The sequence below is a fragment of the Gambusia affinis genome, linkage group LG12 (genome assembly GCF_019740435.1).
Source record: "Gambusia affinis linkage group LG12, SWU_Gaff_1.0, whole genome shotgun sequence".
NCBI lineage: Eukaryota > Metazoa > Chordata > Actinopteri > Cyprinodontiformes > Poeciliidae > Gambusia > Gambusia affinis.
The window spans coordinates 11,429,077-11,445,570 of NC_057879.1; the positions used below are offsets into that span (position 1 = coordinate 11,429,077).

At 39.4% G+C, this 16,494-nt stretch overlaps 1 protein-coding gene across 1 annotated transcript in view; it reads right to left on the reverse strand.

The window, feature by feature from the left end:
- Positions 1-5,863: 5,863 nt before the first annotated feature.
- The window catches only part of LOC122840617 (leucine-rich repeat and immunoglobulin-like domain-containing nogo receptor-interacting protein 3), a 38,607-nt gene continuing 27,976 nt past the window's right edge, over positions 5,864-16,494 (reverse strand). Inside the window, exons 2-4 of the mRNA XM_044133141.1 lie at positions 12,244-12,853; positions 11,348-12,091; positions 5,864-11,231 (exon numbers count right to left, since the gene is read on the reverse strand). Of these exons, the coding sequence (XP_043989076.1) occupies positions 10,662-11,231; positions 11,348-12,091; positions 12,244-12,798 (1,869 nt within the window). The 5' untranslated portion in view covers positions 12,799-12,853 and the 3' untranslated portion in view covers positions 5,864-10,661. The remainder of the gene's footprint in view (positions 11,232-11,347; positions 12,092-12,243; positions 12,854-16,494) is intronic.

A 16,494-nucleotide genomic window follows, 5' to 3' on the forward strand; every position in this document is an offset into this window, starting at 1 on the left:
GCATTTGATAATCTTTCTTAGTCCTCTGTCTCTTTTGTGCTGTTTGTGTATTTGTATAAAATACATGTATTTATGTGCGTGTTTCACGTTCTATATCTGTGACTTTCCTTCCTCTTTCAGGTGCGACCATGAATTTGTGTCAGCGTTTTGGTTGTTTTGAAGCCATGTGAATTTCCTCATTGTGCTTTTGTTGCACAAAGAGATATTGAAGGAAGCAGAATCACGAAGGAGGAGTCATTTGCTTTCTCCTTCTGAGCTGAGTGTCAACCTTTTCTCCCTCATCGCTTACCAACCGATCAATCAATCGGAACCACGTGTCTTTGTGATGGTGGAGACAATGAATTTCAAATGGAAGAAAGACAAAAATAAAAGATGAAGGGAGAGAGAGAAATAAGAGTAATGGAGAATGGAGATGAACCTGCGTGGACAGGATGGGAGGAGAACAGTTCTCAGATTATGTACATATTTATATATATGTCTGTGAATATGTGTGTGGGATCACCTTTAACCTCTGCAGAGTGACCTTTACATAGGGGTCCGGGGCATTTGGGGCAGTCTCTCAGCTACGAGGCAGATAGTGGTGGGGATCTGCCTTGTTAAGTGGACATCTAATCGAAGATGTTGAACAAATGCCTGGGAGCATATGCATACACACTATAATACTTGGAACCATGATGCAGAAAGCTTTTCTTTCTGCTGCTTATCTTAGCGATGCAGAGAGTCTGCAGGTCACACAGAACCTGCAATCAGCCTGAGATTAAACAGCCGAGTGATGACTTGAACAAATGGTGCAGCGAGTGAAAACCAGTGTGGATGAAAATGATGTGTTTTGACCAAAACAAATAAAAAGAAATAAGCAATTGGCCATTTGGCTTTTCATTTTGCCTTTCACAAATTCCTACTGTGGCGCTCTGCTGCCACCTAGAGGTACCGACACAAATTGATAAACTTAAAATGTTTTCCTTCGTTGGCGTCTGGTGTATCTCCTTTGAGTGTGTTTCCTATCCTACCACATTGAGGGAATTTTGAAATAATTATTTCAATAAAAAACGTTTTTTTTTTTTTTTTTTAAAGATAATACGATATCATTAGGTCCTTTGTAGGCAAAGTTTAAGGAATGTTTAGTTTTGTAATAATGTGACATTAAATGGCTCCACTAGACTAAAACTAACTTTGGGCTGCAATTAAAAGAAAAACAAGAACAATTGCCTGTTAAGATATGACACAAAACACTGCAAAATTAATGGATTAGTGAAACAATAGGCTTCATTACGTCAGTGGAGTGTGGTTTGATGCTGAAGCAGAGGCTGGATACAGATTAGTAGATATTATTAGAATCATGGAGGCTTCAAAAAATGGGAAGGCTTTTGAGATGGCTGTGACTTTTGACCAGTATATTAAACTGGTCCTGATTTGCTTTCTTCTAATTATGTCCTCTAAATTGTATTTACATTGTAAATGCATCCAAGTTCAATAAAAGATTTAGAAAACAATCCCAGTTTAACAATTTTTAAATTCACCACGCCTCCTTGGGAAGCTCAATCTGAGAACATTATGCCTACACAGGTAACCCGTTAATGAAGTTGAGACTTTATGAAAGTCTTTACGATTGTATTACAGGTAGATGAAAACAAAGATTACCGTTTATTTTTCTATCTCAGTCAAATTTAAATCCATACTTGACAGGGCTAGTCTGACAGCTTTATTTAATTATTTATTCCTTGTTTGCTTGAATCATTCAGAAAATGAGTTTAAACACAGACACTCTGGTGTTGTATGGATTATTGTCCTGATGCATAACTCAAGTGCACTTAAGGATTTGAACCGATGGCTGGACATTGTCCTTCATGATGTTTTGGTAGTCGTTCAGGCCTCGCAGCTGCAGATTAGCACTAATGCATCGTACTACATCCATCATGTTTAGCTGCTTGTGTAATGTTATTTAGCTGATATGTTGTGATGGTTTTACACCAGATGTAAATGAGACACACACCTTCCGAAAGGCTGGATTTTTGTAATCAGTCCCCAGAAAACTTCTAGGACTTCAAAGGATCATCAAGATCCAACTTTCAGACAGGATTTCTTTGACCGACTTTGTTGCATTAGAGAAGATAATCATCATCCTTCATAGAAACATTTAAAGAGCTCAACAGAATAAAACAGAAAATGAGAAGATTGTAAAATGAAGTTGCTGTACAGTATAATAGTGTTAATTAAAGTGGGTTATCTTAGTGACTTTAGTTCACACTAGAGAAGGAGTTTGGTCATTTAACATGCCATCGACCTTTTTTCCTTTTCCGCTATATATAAAAAAAAACAAACAAAAAAAAATTGTATTTTGAGTTTGGATTACAAAAAAGAAACATGGGATTCAGTTAGTCACATCATGCTTTTATGACAAAAGAGGAGTTAATTTACAAGACAAACAGTATATAAAACATACAGTGAAATAAAAAAAGAAACCATATGTTCTTTATAGACATAGTACATTGTTACCCTTCCCTTTGAGACCAAACAGCCATGGGACTGAACAAAACCTGGGTGATCCCTGGAGGAAAGAAGCAGCAGTTAAATCCTATGTTACTATACCTACACTTTTTACAGTTCAACAGTCATTTTCCTCTGTCAGACATGGCAAGGAAGTCTACAGATTTGATGACATGATATGGCTAATAGAGCTAATATTTACATGTTCTGTTCCTGTCATCCAAGGATCAAATTATTCTGGCATAAAAAAAGTGCCTTTTTAAAAATGTACAGTCAGATGGTGATGTAGCTAAAGAGGACCAGAGTCTAAATTTGGTACTTCATGTATAACAGTCAGCTTAATTTGTTGTCCATCTCTAGTTGTGACTGATCACCATGCACTATTTAATTAGAAAATTCAAACTAATTTCTAGAGTCCATTGATCCTTTTTCCACATTAGTCATCCTACAACCACAAACTTTAGTGGATTTTATTTGATTTATCACTTTTGGTGACTTATGTTGAAAAGAAGGAAAAGAAACACCCTCAATCTACAGATGTACAAAGCTGGTGGAGAAATACCTCGAAACATTTGTAGCCTTAAAGGCAGCAACAAGTGGTGCTAAAAAGTACTGACTGAGGGGCAGAATGCAGTCTTTTTCCACTCTTTTCAGATTTGTATTTCTAAAAACATTTCTATAATTTCATTCAATTTAACCATGTGTTACTTTGTGTTAGTCTATCATAGAAAATCCTATTGAAAGCATACTGAAGTTTGTGGTCGTAATTAGAAAGAATGTGAAAAAGTTAAAAGGTATGAATGCGTTTGAAAGGCATACCAAGTCCAGGGCACTCATTCCTAGGTTTATGAGTTAGGAACAACTGTGTTTGACAAAAATACAAAGGCATTATGGCAATTATCTGAAAAAGAAAGAAAATAAAGACACTCTTAAAGAGGCTGGTGCTATTAAGAGAAAAGGCCAGAGAGTCAAAAAACAAAGTAAGGGAATGAATTAAATGTGTTTTCAAGTATTTGCTATCTTGTGCAATAGAGATCTGGCGCAGATACAAAGTAAACGTGTAATAGGTTCATCTAAAATGTGGGGGAAATTGAGGAGTTGACTCAGACTTGCTGTAAAACAAGCAGAAATCTGGCACTTTCTCGCTCTTAGAAGACAAAAAAACAAAACAAAACTCTTCATCAAAGTGCAAACCTGGGAACAAGTGCCGGCCACATCTACATGAGCTCTCCACCCCTTGTGCAAACCCCACAGGATCATTAAGAGAGTCACAATATTGAATAAAAATCAATAAATGTATGCCATGAATAATCTTATCCCCATACAGAATTGATCAGTCCCAACCACCTGCCTGGAATATCAATCGCTCTATCTACAGCTTGTACATCAGAGCAGATCATTTGTTTGTGACACGATATGTGTAAAAGTACAATCATCCCAAGTAAACACTTGTTTCTCCTTCAAGATGCACCCTCCGTTTGAATTTCCATGAATGCATCATAACTCTTCTCCCCTCGCTTCAGTTGGATTCAGCACGTTTACTTTTGTTCATGAGCAGCAGCAATGGCACCTCTGGCTCTCGGTACACGTGCAGGTGTGAGTTTGGCACTACCAATCACTTTATACAAAAGGCATGCATAGATTCAGCCTGTTGAGACCGCAAGCTGGAACGTCTCTTTGCTCTCCAGGGGAACCAATCATTTGTTGATCAGAGAAACAACAGAGCTGTCAGATTGTTGGGGTTTCTGTTTTGAATGTAATTTACAGACCAATTTCCACCGGCTGACCTGCAGCTTTTGATCAAATTAAGCTCAATCCTCATGACTTTTGCTCCATTTTGCATGTGTGACAGAATGGATCCGACCACACACACCCACTGGTATTGCTAAAAATATCAGATGAATAAATCTAACAGTCAGTCTGCTTTCTTTATTTCTAACCTATCTGTTTACTTCTTTCTTATAAAAAACAAACGATGAAACAAAAACACTGGGGCATCTGCGCAAGGTTGGAGATGCTGCTGTTGTCCGTTTTGACCACTTGGTGGCAGTGTAACCATATAAAACGCAGAGATTTCTTGCAGTCCTCTGGTCAAGGTTAAGAAGAAGCAATTATCTGTCCAATGTGCGTTAGCAATGCTCTGCTCAAATGTCCCTGCTAGCTGTGACAGTTTGCCTCCAGAAAAATCGTGACAGCAGATAGAGTTTATGTCTAAATTATTCTACAGCTAAAATTTTTAATTTAGGGTTTCGGCGGTAGAGTGTTCTTAGAGGAAATGAAACTAATAAGCCAAATAAACACCCAATCAGAGGAGCTCACTCCTCCGTCATCCCATTACTGCTCGTTTCAGCTCAGATAAAGTCTGCTCCAGTCTAATCCAATCAAAAAAAAAAAAAAAAATAAATAAAAAAAAAAGCAGTTGTAGGGCGCGGAGAGAGAGATGGGTTTATCCTGAGCTAAAGCAGAATCAGGAATGACAGAGGTGGTGAGAAATGCTGCAGAAATTACTACTCTAAAGGTAAGATTAAATATAAAAATAATAAGAGCATGGTTTAACACAATGAAAACAAAGCCGTCTTTAATCTGGAGCTGCATGGAAACAGTGTAACAAAGCAAAATTGGAATAATTCAGGCTTTGCACCAAATAATGGTATAATTATAGTGTCTGGGATTTTACACTGTTTGTGTTAATAAGGAGTTCCCAAAGGGAAATTTTCTTGTTGTGGTTTAGGTTAAGTTTCTGCAGCTGTAGAAGATTTGTGCAGTGCCTTGTAAAAGTATTCATACTCCTTCAACATTTTCACGTTTCAGCCATTAACATCTACATATTCATTTGGGCTTGACGTTATTGACCAAGACAAAGTTGTAAAATGGAAGGGAAATGTAAATAAAAAGTGAAAAATTGCGACTTGTATTTGTGTAAAGTCAAATTCACTTTGATTCCCTTAAATAAAACTAACTGGTTTCCTAATTGGTAAATGGTCCATCGGTGTGTAATTTACTTTCAGTATGAGGACAGCTATTCTTTGAAAGCCTCATGGGTTTGTTGGGGAAAATCTGTGAACAGGTCACATTTTCAAGGTTGCAAAAAGACTTTAGATTATGCCAGAGGTTCACAGAAGTGTTTGGTGGTATAATCTAAAAACGTTCAAAGCGTTTGAATACTTTTGCAGGGAAATGCATGTAGGCAACAAGTCACTGAGCTGTGGCCAGGATAAACCAAAGGAGACAGCAAAGGATTCTCTCAAGCTACTTTTAAAACAACTGTAGCAGCAGATAAATAAACCTGGTTTCCAATTGAAAAAAAACCACACAAAACACTGCCAGCTAGCGTAAAGACTTTAGAGCAGGGGTCCCCAACTCCAGTCCTCAAGGGCTACCGTCCTGCAACTTTTAGATGCATCTCTGCTCCAAAATGTCTGAATTCCCTCACCAGCATCCAATCAGCTCTGCAATAGGTTGGTAATGAGCAGTTTGTTTGATCCAGTTGTGTTTCAACAGAGATGCATCTAAAAGTTGAGTTCCTTGAGGACTGGAGTTGGGGACCCCTGCTTTAGAGCAAGATATTATGCAAATGTGCCTTTTTAGGGAGAACTGTTAAAATAATTGCATGCCAGAAATTATGATCAATTAAAAATATTTTACATACTAGTAAAATCTGTTCCTACCCCTGCAAGGACATTTCAAGTAAAAGCCACATAACAGATTTTTTTTAAATCACGTGTAAAAATGGCTTCTCCAGTCTTCAAGGCTTTTATGAGGGAAAATTGCTTCATTCCAACCCTAATAAACGTCCCTTTTTAAAAATATATATAAATGAACAACTTTAATCTGCCAGGTGAAAACGAGTGAAAAAAACCCAAAAACATCAGTCCCCCTTCCTACATTTGTAAGATGGTATCACGTAATGAACGTATCATCATGAGAACATACATACAGTCCAGTCCATTGGTTCTCATATCCAAAAAAGTTCCCAGAACAGCATGGTGCAGTCTGCTAAAGTTCAAGGTGAGGTTTGAAAGAAATGGTTGGGTGTGACATGGGAACCAGTTCTTTTTTTTTTTTTACTATTTTTTTTTAGGGAACCTGGGTCACCCCTTTCATCTTAGTCGCTGATCCAATCACTGCTCTGTGTTTGGTGGCATCACGAGTAGCGACGAATCATTACATTACAACACCGACTCACCAACCACACAGGACACGCATCTACTACCACACAACCATACTCTGGCCTAATACTGTGAACAGGGACAACAGAGATCAGAAATGCTAAGAAGACGACAGAAAGAAAAGGGGCAGACAACCGGGGGAGAAAGGGGATAGAGGCAAGAGAAAGAAACGAAATGAAACACTCATCTACACTTACAATTCTGCATGATGTTTACACAATAACACCATCAACAATCACTACAGACATTCTTACTGTCTTCTAAACCTAATTTCCACTGAGAAATACCAGAAGATGGAAACACCAGAGGGATGGTTTAGGGAGAAGTGACATCCATAGAGGCAACATCCTGTTCTCCACACCACGGCAGTTAACAGTAGTGGTAGAAATCAGGCCAGTTTTGCCATCTATTCTCATTTTGTCTCATGAATCTTTTAACAGCTGTTTAGTTATTCATCTTGACAAAGAATCTGTGGTTTCGTCATCCCTGACAAGGGACAAAAATGGAGTTTGCATAAATCATCTCAAAGGAACAAGAGAGTTCTCTCTCCTGCAGCAAATTATACCCAAACCGTGGATTTGTTCTAATAAAGGGGGGCTTTCTTTTGATCAGAGAGTTGCAACTTTTTCACTGCATGGCTTCCTTAAGACGGAAATATGAAAAAATTGACATTTTGTGCTCACCGGCCAGGTAAGAACCACTCCCTTGTACTGTACTTTGCTTCGTACATATGGTCTGGACTCGAAATATTCAGAAACGAACGATTCCTGGAGGCGTGGACTGTGTTGAGGTTTTAAATTTTACCCAATTTCCAATGTTTGCTCGTGACGTATGAGATGTGCCAATTCGTCGCTAACTACCTGCACTGTAAACAACCATCCTCCACTGCAAAGAGATGCTAGTGTTGATTAGTGCAGAAAACTGACGTCATCGTTCACTATTCTCTTTCTGTTTGCTGATTGGCCAGTTCAAAAATTGACTGGAGACAATCTGAGGGAAGGGGAGAGAGCCCAGATCGTGCTTTTTTTTAAGCTAGCACTCAGATTTTGATTCAAAACCTTTTCTTGTCTTTTTGTCACTAGAACACAATTTTAAACTATCAGTGTATTTTTTATGTCAACCATATTTAAAACCTTTTCTCAAAAAACATTCTATTACTTAGACAATTTGGATGCCATTTATTAACAAGCTAATCCTAGCAATACTAACTGACTTGGTTGCATCTATTAATTATTTACTGATCAAATTTGATGATTTTTGCAAAGAAAGTCACAGAAGTAGCATACAAATTTTTGAAGCCAATATTTTACCACTTTCTACTGAAAGTGGAAAAAGTAAGGCACCATAAAAGAGGCGTAAATTATCCACCCATGAGACAAATGACCATTACTGCTAACTGGTAAAATAGGAGTGAAGTTAAATACCTGTGGCAACAGGCACAGACAAATGAGCTCATTATTTTTGGTGTCTTTAATTTGTATAGGTTCAAGTTAAAAAAGTCCTAATTTTGTGACTAAGTTGAAGTTGAAGGGCCCCATCCATCCACTTGAGTTCAAGTCTGATATAAAAGGGAAATGGACTGGAATAAACTGCTCATTTACACTTCTAACATTTCTGTGTTTCATTAACCCAGTTGAAAATATTAAGAAATAGTTTGTTTTGGGCTTGTGATGTTAACGGCACTTAGTCTGTTAAACTAAAGGAAATTTTCCTGGTTTTCTGACTAATTATGTATGACACCATTCTGAGATTTTAATTTTGGCGTCTGTGGCTATAATCAAATCAGTACTAGCATATCCCTCTAGTTTTCAGATCTTCACCAAGAATGTGCTCAACTCAGGTGGTTTAATTTCAGATGAACATGAAATATAGCGTTAATGCTGATTGCATGAGACTGAATGATACGTATTAATGTATTTTGTTCATCTTGAAAGAAAGCTCGGTGGGCATTGAGCTTTTCACCCGAACAAAACAATTTTGCTTGTTAAAATACTGAACAATATAAACTTTATGGTTTACTTCCTGGGTGTTGGAGGCCAGACCATCAGTACAGACATTCTGCAACGTTTGGCTGTCTTCCTGGACCAATGCACCTGAATTAAATGGCTGAATTGATGCAGTCTACAACGTTCTACTATTAGCATAATTATTTGACTCAAATGTTTTGAAGCACAGACACATGCAATTGCAAATTGCAGACCCTCAATGTCTTGAGTTTTACACCTCTTGCTCAGGTTATCAGAATAACAGTTTTTGTTTCTTTTTGCCGTCAACAAAAAAACATTAGTTTGTATTAAGTCAAGTATATGAGCAGTTTATAGTTTGTTTGCAGGCTCCATTTAGTTCACTTTAGGAGGTGTTCAGAACAGAATAATGTCTCATGGTGGATGAGGTGCTTTAACACAGTGAACATTCAGGAGCTCACAGACAACAACAACTGAACAGAATAAAAATAAGGGACAAACAAATATGCAACATAACACTTGAAAAAAAAAAAAAAAGCATAACAAAACCTTTTTGTTATTTTTTTGCCATTAAGACCACAGTACTACTCTCCACTATACGATGCACATGGTGTGGGTAGGGTGAACACAACTTCATTTACATTTTAATCCTCAGTCTCCAGCCAGGGACCCCTCCCAAAGGAGGACCCAGTGGGGGTGTGTGGGGGAGAGGTGTGAGAGGGGGGGATGCACTGGGCTAGGGGGGCAGAGACATTCATGCACTGGTCGTTTCAGAGACAGAAAGAGAAGTTAGCATCACAATTAAAGACTTGTGTTGTGCTTGTGTGTGCCATGTTGGGTTTGTTTGCTCTTGTGCAACTATGACTGTTGTTCCTTTGTGTTTGTTTGTGTTATTCTGTGGAACATACTACAAACCCAGTGACACCGGATAGTCCTGTGAACACCAGGACAGCTTGTAAAATGGCAGTAGTGATAATTATATGACTAAATCATGCACACTTTATATAAAAATTCAACCTACACAAATTATGGCTTTGTTTCTTCAGTCACAAATTTCGAGTATTGGCTATATGGCTATACATACAGTATTGCTGGAATGTTACAATTAGCAAATAAATGTGTTCAATGAAATCTATTTCTGTTGCTTCGTTACTTTGCTCTTCCTGAGAAAAGTTGCAATATGTTATCTAATGTTTGTCATCCCCAGTTTGGTTGTCTTGTGAAACTACGTGTCCTGTCTCTGCCTCTGAATATGACCCAACACTCCAGGCTGCTCCCCCCGGGCAGCATCGGGAGGGTTAGGTGGCCACCAATGCAGCAGAGACCAGGGTTCAGGGGTTTGTGTAGGGGAGCGAAACACAGGTCAAAAAGGCTTATGTATTCTCGCTCGTACTACTCTGTATACCCTCTGTTCCTGTCAACCTGGACCATTTGCTCTCTCTTGCATTGGTTCATTTGGTTCCTGTGGTGGCCTGTGTTTGGTGTTCCTAATTTAATCGTCTGAGTCACAGGCAACCACAGGACCTCTTGACCGGTACACTCGTCCCAAACTCACACAGCTCATGTTTGGGCAGAATCTCACAAAGAAGTAAAGGTCAAATGAACGCTTAAATCGATGGCCTCCATGACATTCTTTACCAATTGCGAACCTTTTCTTTTTATTTGTTGAAATAACCAAGAAAGTGCTGTTCATGCTGCAAATATAACTAATCATTTATGTCTATTTCACACCATTATTATCAAGCATAACTAATCAATTAAACTCTACCGCTATTACGTACAGCAGCATTCAACACCGCAATCTGAAGAAAACCATTACAAAGTGGAGACATCAAAATAATTAAAATTTCAAGCATAGGTCAAATGAAATCACAACTCTAATTTTGAGGTGGGCACCCAATTTGGAGCAGAGCAATAGAGACGAGCTAATATTGTGCTCTCAAGCTTCTTTGTGAGTTGGTGGCTGTGTGTGTTTGCGTGTGTCAAACACGTCTTTGGGACGTGCTCATGCCTCCCCTGAGGGACCCCTGGCTGCGTTGTTTCATATCATTTTCATGTTAAACTTCCTGGTCCCTCCTGTAGAACTTCCTGTGGTGGGTTCAGATTTCCGGAACGAGTACTCCACTGTGAAGTTGTTCCTGCGCTGGCCACGTCCACGGCTCCACACAAATAACAACAGGAAGCAGAAGAGAACAACTCCGAGAAACGTGATGCAACCCATGGCTGTTGAGACCAAAATGGTGGTCAGGTCCAAGGTGAACTTGAGGAAAACTCGTGTGCTGTTTAGATTTGTGTCGTTGAAGTACTCCCCGCTGTACAGAGAGCGGTTAAGAAAGAAGGCGGAGGCAGAGTCTAGTGGCTGGCCTCTTACTGTGAGAGTGGCAAAGTAGGTGTCATTGCCTCCAGCATTTGTAGCAATGCAGATGTACGTCCCGCTGTCAGTGAGCTGAGCATAGCGGATCTCCAGAGTACCACTAGGGAGAACAATGATGCGACCTGAACTCTTTGCTGTGATTCGTCTACGCTGTGGTGAGATCCAGATGATGGCAGGTGTAGGATCTCCGTCAGCTCGACATACAAAGCTCACTGGCTGGCCTTCCCGAGCAACCACCTGGGAGAGGTGATAGAGCACACGATTGACCATACATAGAAAATTCTGCATAAGCAGTACAAAACATTAACATCTCACAAACATTAGAGAACATTTTAGCTTCTTCAAAAGATTACCTGTTGCATCTTACGGTTGCGGATCTTAGGTTTCTGGCATGTAAAGTGATCGAAGAGGGCAGAGTCAGAGAAGGCGCTGAGGCTGACTCCTTGCACCTCCACCGGGCCTGCACACACTGGCACTCTGCCGTCAAAGTTGAGGGTCTTGCGTCTTTGCAGGATCCACAACAGACGGCAGTCACACAACAAGGGATTCCCGTCCACTCTGAGGGTCTCCAGACTGTTAACAGAGTGGAAGGACCCCTCTTCCAGAGTCTGCAGGTCGTTGGAGGAGAAGTTGAGTACTCGAATCTGTCTGAGACCTCCAAGGGCATGAGGCTCCACTGTCAGCAACCCAGTGCTTACCATGATGAGCTCCTTTAGCCTCAGCAAGTCCTTGAAGGCCCAAGGGTCTAATGTGGTGATGGGATTGTAGGACAAGTTGAGATGGGTGAGATGCATCAGGTTCTTGAATGAATTAGAAGGGACAGTGGTGATGTTGGTGTTGGTGATGAAGAGCCAGTGAAGATCAAGGCCCTGAAAACTAAGTGGAGAGATATACTCAAGGTATGGCCAGTGATCGATATCCAGGCCCCGCAAATTAGATAACTTGCGAAAGTTTTGATCCTCCAGGGCAGTAATGCTAAGGTGTCGAAGGCGAAGAGTGACCAGGCTGTGGAGGTAGGACAGCGTCTGGCCAGAGATGGATGTGAGGTTACAACGCTCTATGGTCAGATCTTCTAGTCCCAGAAGTCCAGAGAATGCCTGTGGTGAGAAACATGGGGTTGGAGAATAATCATTTCAAAACATGCACAAAGACAAGAATGTTTTTTTGTGCATCGGATAGTAGGAGAGCAAAAGGAAGAAAACAAACATAAATTTGTTAGCATTTTTGTTGCACTGTCAAGAAAACCTACCTTGTGGGACATATAAACCAGATCATTGTCTCCAACTTCCAGCTGTTTAAGATTCCTCATATCTTGGAAGGTGTAGTCCAATAAAATCACCATCTTATTCTCACTTAGATCCAGGCTGGTGAGATTACCTAGCTTGGCAAATGCCCCCATGGGTACTAACTTCAGCTGATTCCCCCTTAACTTTAGGACTTTAAGATTTTGAAGAGCAGCAAAGGCATTTGGCTCTAATGTGGCGATGAGGTTTTCACTAAGGTCCACTTCCTCCAGCCGGGGGTATGGTGCCAGATCACCCGACTGTATCCAACGGAGCCGGTTCTTGCTGAGGTCCAAGACCCGTGTCTCAGTTGGAATGCCTTCTGGGATGTTTGTGAGCCGTCGCCGCTGACATGACACAGACCTCAACTGAGCTGAACACTCACATCGTGGAGGACAGGCCTTACTGCTCTCTGGCAAAGTCAAAGCTACGACAGAGACCAGCGAGGAAGCCAGAACCCATTTCCACACCCTTGGCCATGGCACTAAGGCACGACCACCAGGACCAGGAGAGTCAGTCATGGCGCTGGTCCTCTGACTCCTCGCCTGATACAGGCAGGGTCAGTGCACCAGACACCTGCAATACACAAGAGAAACAGAAAAATAGGGAAGATGTGTGAGGAGAAATCCATCAAAGGTAATTGTAAAAGAAAGACAAAGTGTTGCATTACAGTGGGATAAAATAGTGCTTCAGCATTTTGGGATGTTGTCACGTTACAAAAACAAACACAAATGTTTTTTATTGGAACATTCTGTGACAGAGCACAAAGTAGTGCCTAATTTTGAAGTGAAAGAAAAAGATACTTATTTTCCCATTTTGTTACTAAAAATGTGAATAATGTGGAAAACCCCCACCAACATATATCCACACAGGATGTTAATAATCTACTTTACAGAAAAGCAAGTAGAGCTATGAGCCACATAATGACCCAACATTACATTACATCCAGTGAGATCCAATCATAGTTACACTGATAGCTCTAAGATGTTTAAAATTATTTGTTTTTTCATTAATTTATCAGAGGCTGCTGCTTGGAAACTGGGACGCTGAGAGCCATGTGAGAGGGAGATTGTTGCTCCAGCTGAAATCGTGGGTCTTGCATCTACTCTGTCTTCCTTGCAGCAGTGAGACCGTCTGCTCCATTTTTGACAAACACAATGCATTTATTATCACCCCACATATGCACATGATGAGATTCTCAACAGGCAAGTTGCGCCTTCAAGCTCTACACGCCAGTGCTTTGAAATGAGGAGAGAAAGACATCAGTGTAAAATCATATAAAATGTTTGATAAGGCTGATGGATGGTTGCGTAGGTTTGTCAGTTTACTGGCTAAGAATTAAATCGTTTTAGTCCTCCCAGCACAAAGATAAGATGAATCACTTGTCCTTTAACACTCCTTTAGGCAACCGTTAATTACTCCCACTTACTGTTTTCAACATGGAAACTGTCAAAGAGCACCTGGCATCGGATCTTCAACATATCTCAGTTAGGCGTGCTAATTCCAAAGCATAAGTACAGCGTGAAGGAGAAAAACTTGTTTCCTTCCAAACACAATCTGTCCTCCTGCAGGGCTACACATTAAACTCTCAACGATTAGCTTGTTAATTTATTTTTCAGAGAGGAAATAAGAAGGAATATTTCATCATAATAAAGGAAGATCATGTATAAAATGCTCTCTGAAGCTGGCTTTTGATGGAGAAAGAGCCAAGCAATGAATAATAGATAGGTTAGTTTGTGCTGAATGGGCAGCGTCCAAGGGATAAGTCAGGCAGTTAAAAGAAGCAAAAGTTGCTAGCTTCTCCAGACGCTGCAGGTTTTGCTTTGAGTTCCTTCTTCCCCCACATTAGCTACAGAAAAAAAGCTTGTTGGATGCCAAATTATATCAAACGGTTTCATAGTGGTGGCATTAATGGCATCAATGTAGATAAAACAAGACTTAAACCAAATTTACGCAATGTCATACAAATTGTGTGTACATTTCTCTCACATTCTTCACACTTGCTCACACAAAAATCTGGTCTCTGTGTGACGGGATAAGTCCCTCTCTCTCTCTCTCTTTTTTTAGAGGCCACTGAAAGAACCGCTTTCTTTTCACATCCCTATTCTGGAGAATCTGATAGAAATCTGGCACAAGCTTTTCTTTCATTTGGAGACAAAACTCAGACACAGCGAGTCTTCTGCGCAGACTGTTGCACAAACTGACCCACTTCTCATCTGCAACTCAGGCTTGCGCTGTCAGTCGGCTGCAACTCACCATGACCACAACAACTGAGCAGCAAACCTCATTGTCTCAGTGGGACGGTGCTCAGGAGACAAACTGACAGATCTGAAAAACTAACAACTGTGTTCAAAAAAAAAAGAAAAAGAAACTAAATAGAATTAGAGCATTTCTATTTCAAATAAAATCATTTTAATGATCTAAAGACTGTTCAGTTTAATTAATTTCAGTAATTTTTTTATATATGTGTATGTATATATATATATTGCATCAATCAAAAACTGTCATGTAAAGGTAAGTATGAATCCAACGTACTTCCATTTTATGGATTCAAATTAAGTTATATACTGTGTATTCAGGATGGGAATAGTTGTTTCCATGTTTATATATTTTATTATCTTTAGTCTTTAGAATTGTAACTGTTCTTCTTGTGCTATCACAGTTTTTTTTCGCAAATGTTTTAACTTTAATGTATCATTGCATTAATTAAATAACAGGTCTTTTTAAGTAACACAGGAGGTGTTGCTTCGGCGTGTGTTTTGCTGAAGGGGATGAAGTTGCTAGCTTGCCAAGAAAGTTTATTTTTGATGTTGCTAAATATTACCAATAGTCTGACTACAAATCAGGATGGATGTTTCCTATGTTTTAGTTTTCGGTTTCGTTAGTCAATGTTAGATTTTGTGTTTGGCTTCCATTATCTCAAACACTGATTGATTTATACTGCTAAAGGTTTCCATTTAATGTTCTGGCTCAATATCATTTTGTTTCTGCCTTTCACTTGACTCACATTGATCAGTGAGTGAACCTGCCACACATTTATCATTATCTATTGCTTGTTTTTTTTTGTTTTTTTGTTATTTAGTCTGGAGTTCTTTGATGTGCATTTCAAGAGTCCTACAATGACATCCTGCTTGTCAGCTATCTTCTTGAAGTTGCATCTCTTTCCTCCCATCCACTTTAATGCTTTCATCATTTTCTTTCATTTGTTGTGGGGCTGAGTAGGCTCGAGACACAAATGGTGGCTAAGCAATTATCTTGAAATATTTGCGAGTAAAATTAAATGCCTCCACTGGCTTGGAGGAAATTCAGTAATTTAAATGATTCATTCAACTCATTCAACAGGAGCAGGTAGAGACTATTTCAAAAGTCAAAGGAGGAAAAATGGAATATACTCACACGTCACTCAAAGATCTTAAAGATTTCATTTCACCTTTGTGGTCAACTTACAAAATCTTTGTTATCAATCAGCTTTGTTATCAATAGAGTGCGTTCGTGGACTTGATATGCTACATTTTTGAAAATAAAGATGTGGAAAATCGGTTTGCACATTCCCACTGGTGTGTGTTCAATGCAGTTGGCAAAAATACTTGAGTTATTTCATGTTTTTATCCCCACTTTTTTTTTTGCTGCTTTCAAGTGTCAGTTCAAAGAGTTAATAACTGATAGAAAAGACAGACAAAAAGAAAGCTTTAAGAATTTTTTTGCAGCAAAGTAAACCATTAGGAAAAATAAATAGTTGTGCTGTCAAGGTTAGCTGCAAATTGAATAGCATTTGTGCATTTATTTTAATGTTCCACATGTTAATATGGGTTTTAAATGGTGTGTTATTATCATTGGCTCATTTTGTGTTCATTTCCCCCCTTTTTTGAATTGCTACAATTGTAATTTATCATCCATCATGCATTGAAAAAAACCCAAAACCACACAGAACAGAAACCTACCAAGGTCTACCATCCAGAGTGGGTGCTAGAAGAAGAAAATCAATAGCACAGACTGTTGGCATAAAACATGACAAATAATGCTTTAATGTGTGAATCATTCACAACCTTGCATGAAGACCTCTCAAACAGCTTAACCAACAAATTAACATGCTGTGACAGCTCTGGTTTAAGGTTACCATGAGCATATTCTCTGTTGTTTTGCAAATTTTCGGCTTGCAAAATGTTTGCTACAAGCCTGATGCAAACTACTTCCTGACCAGTGAGCATCACTGCAGT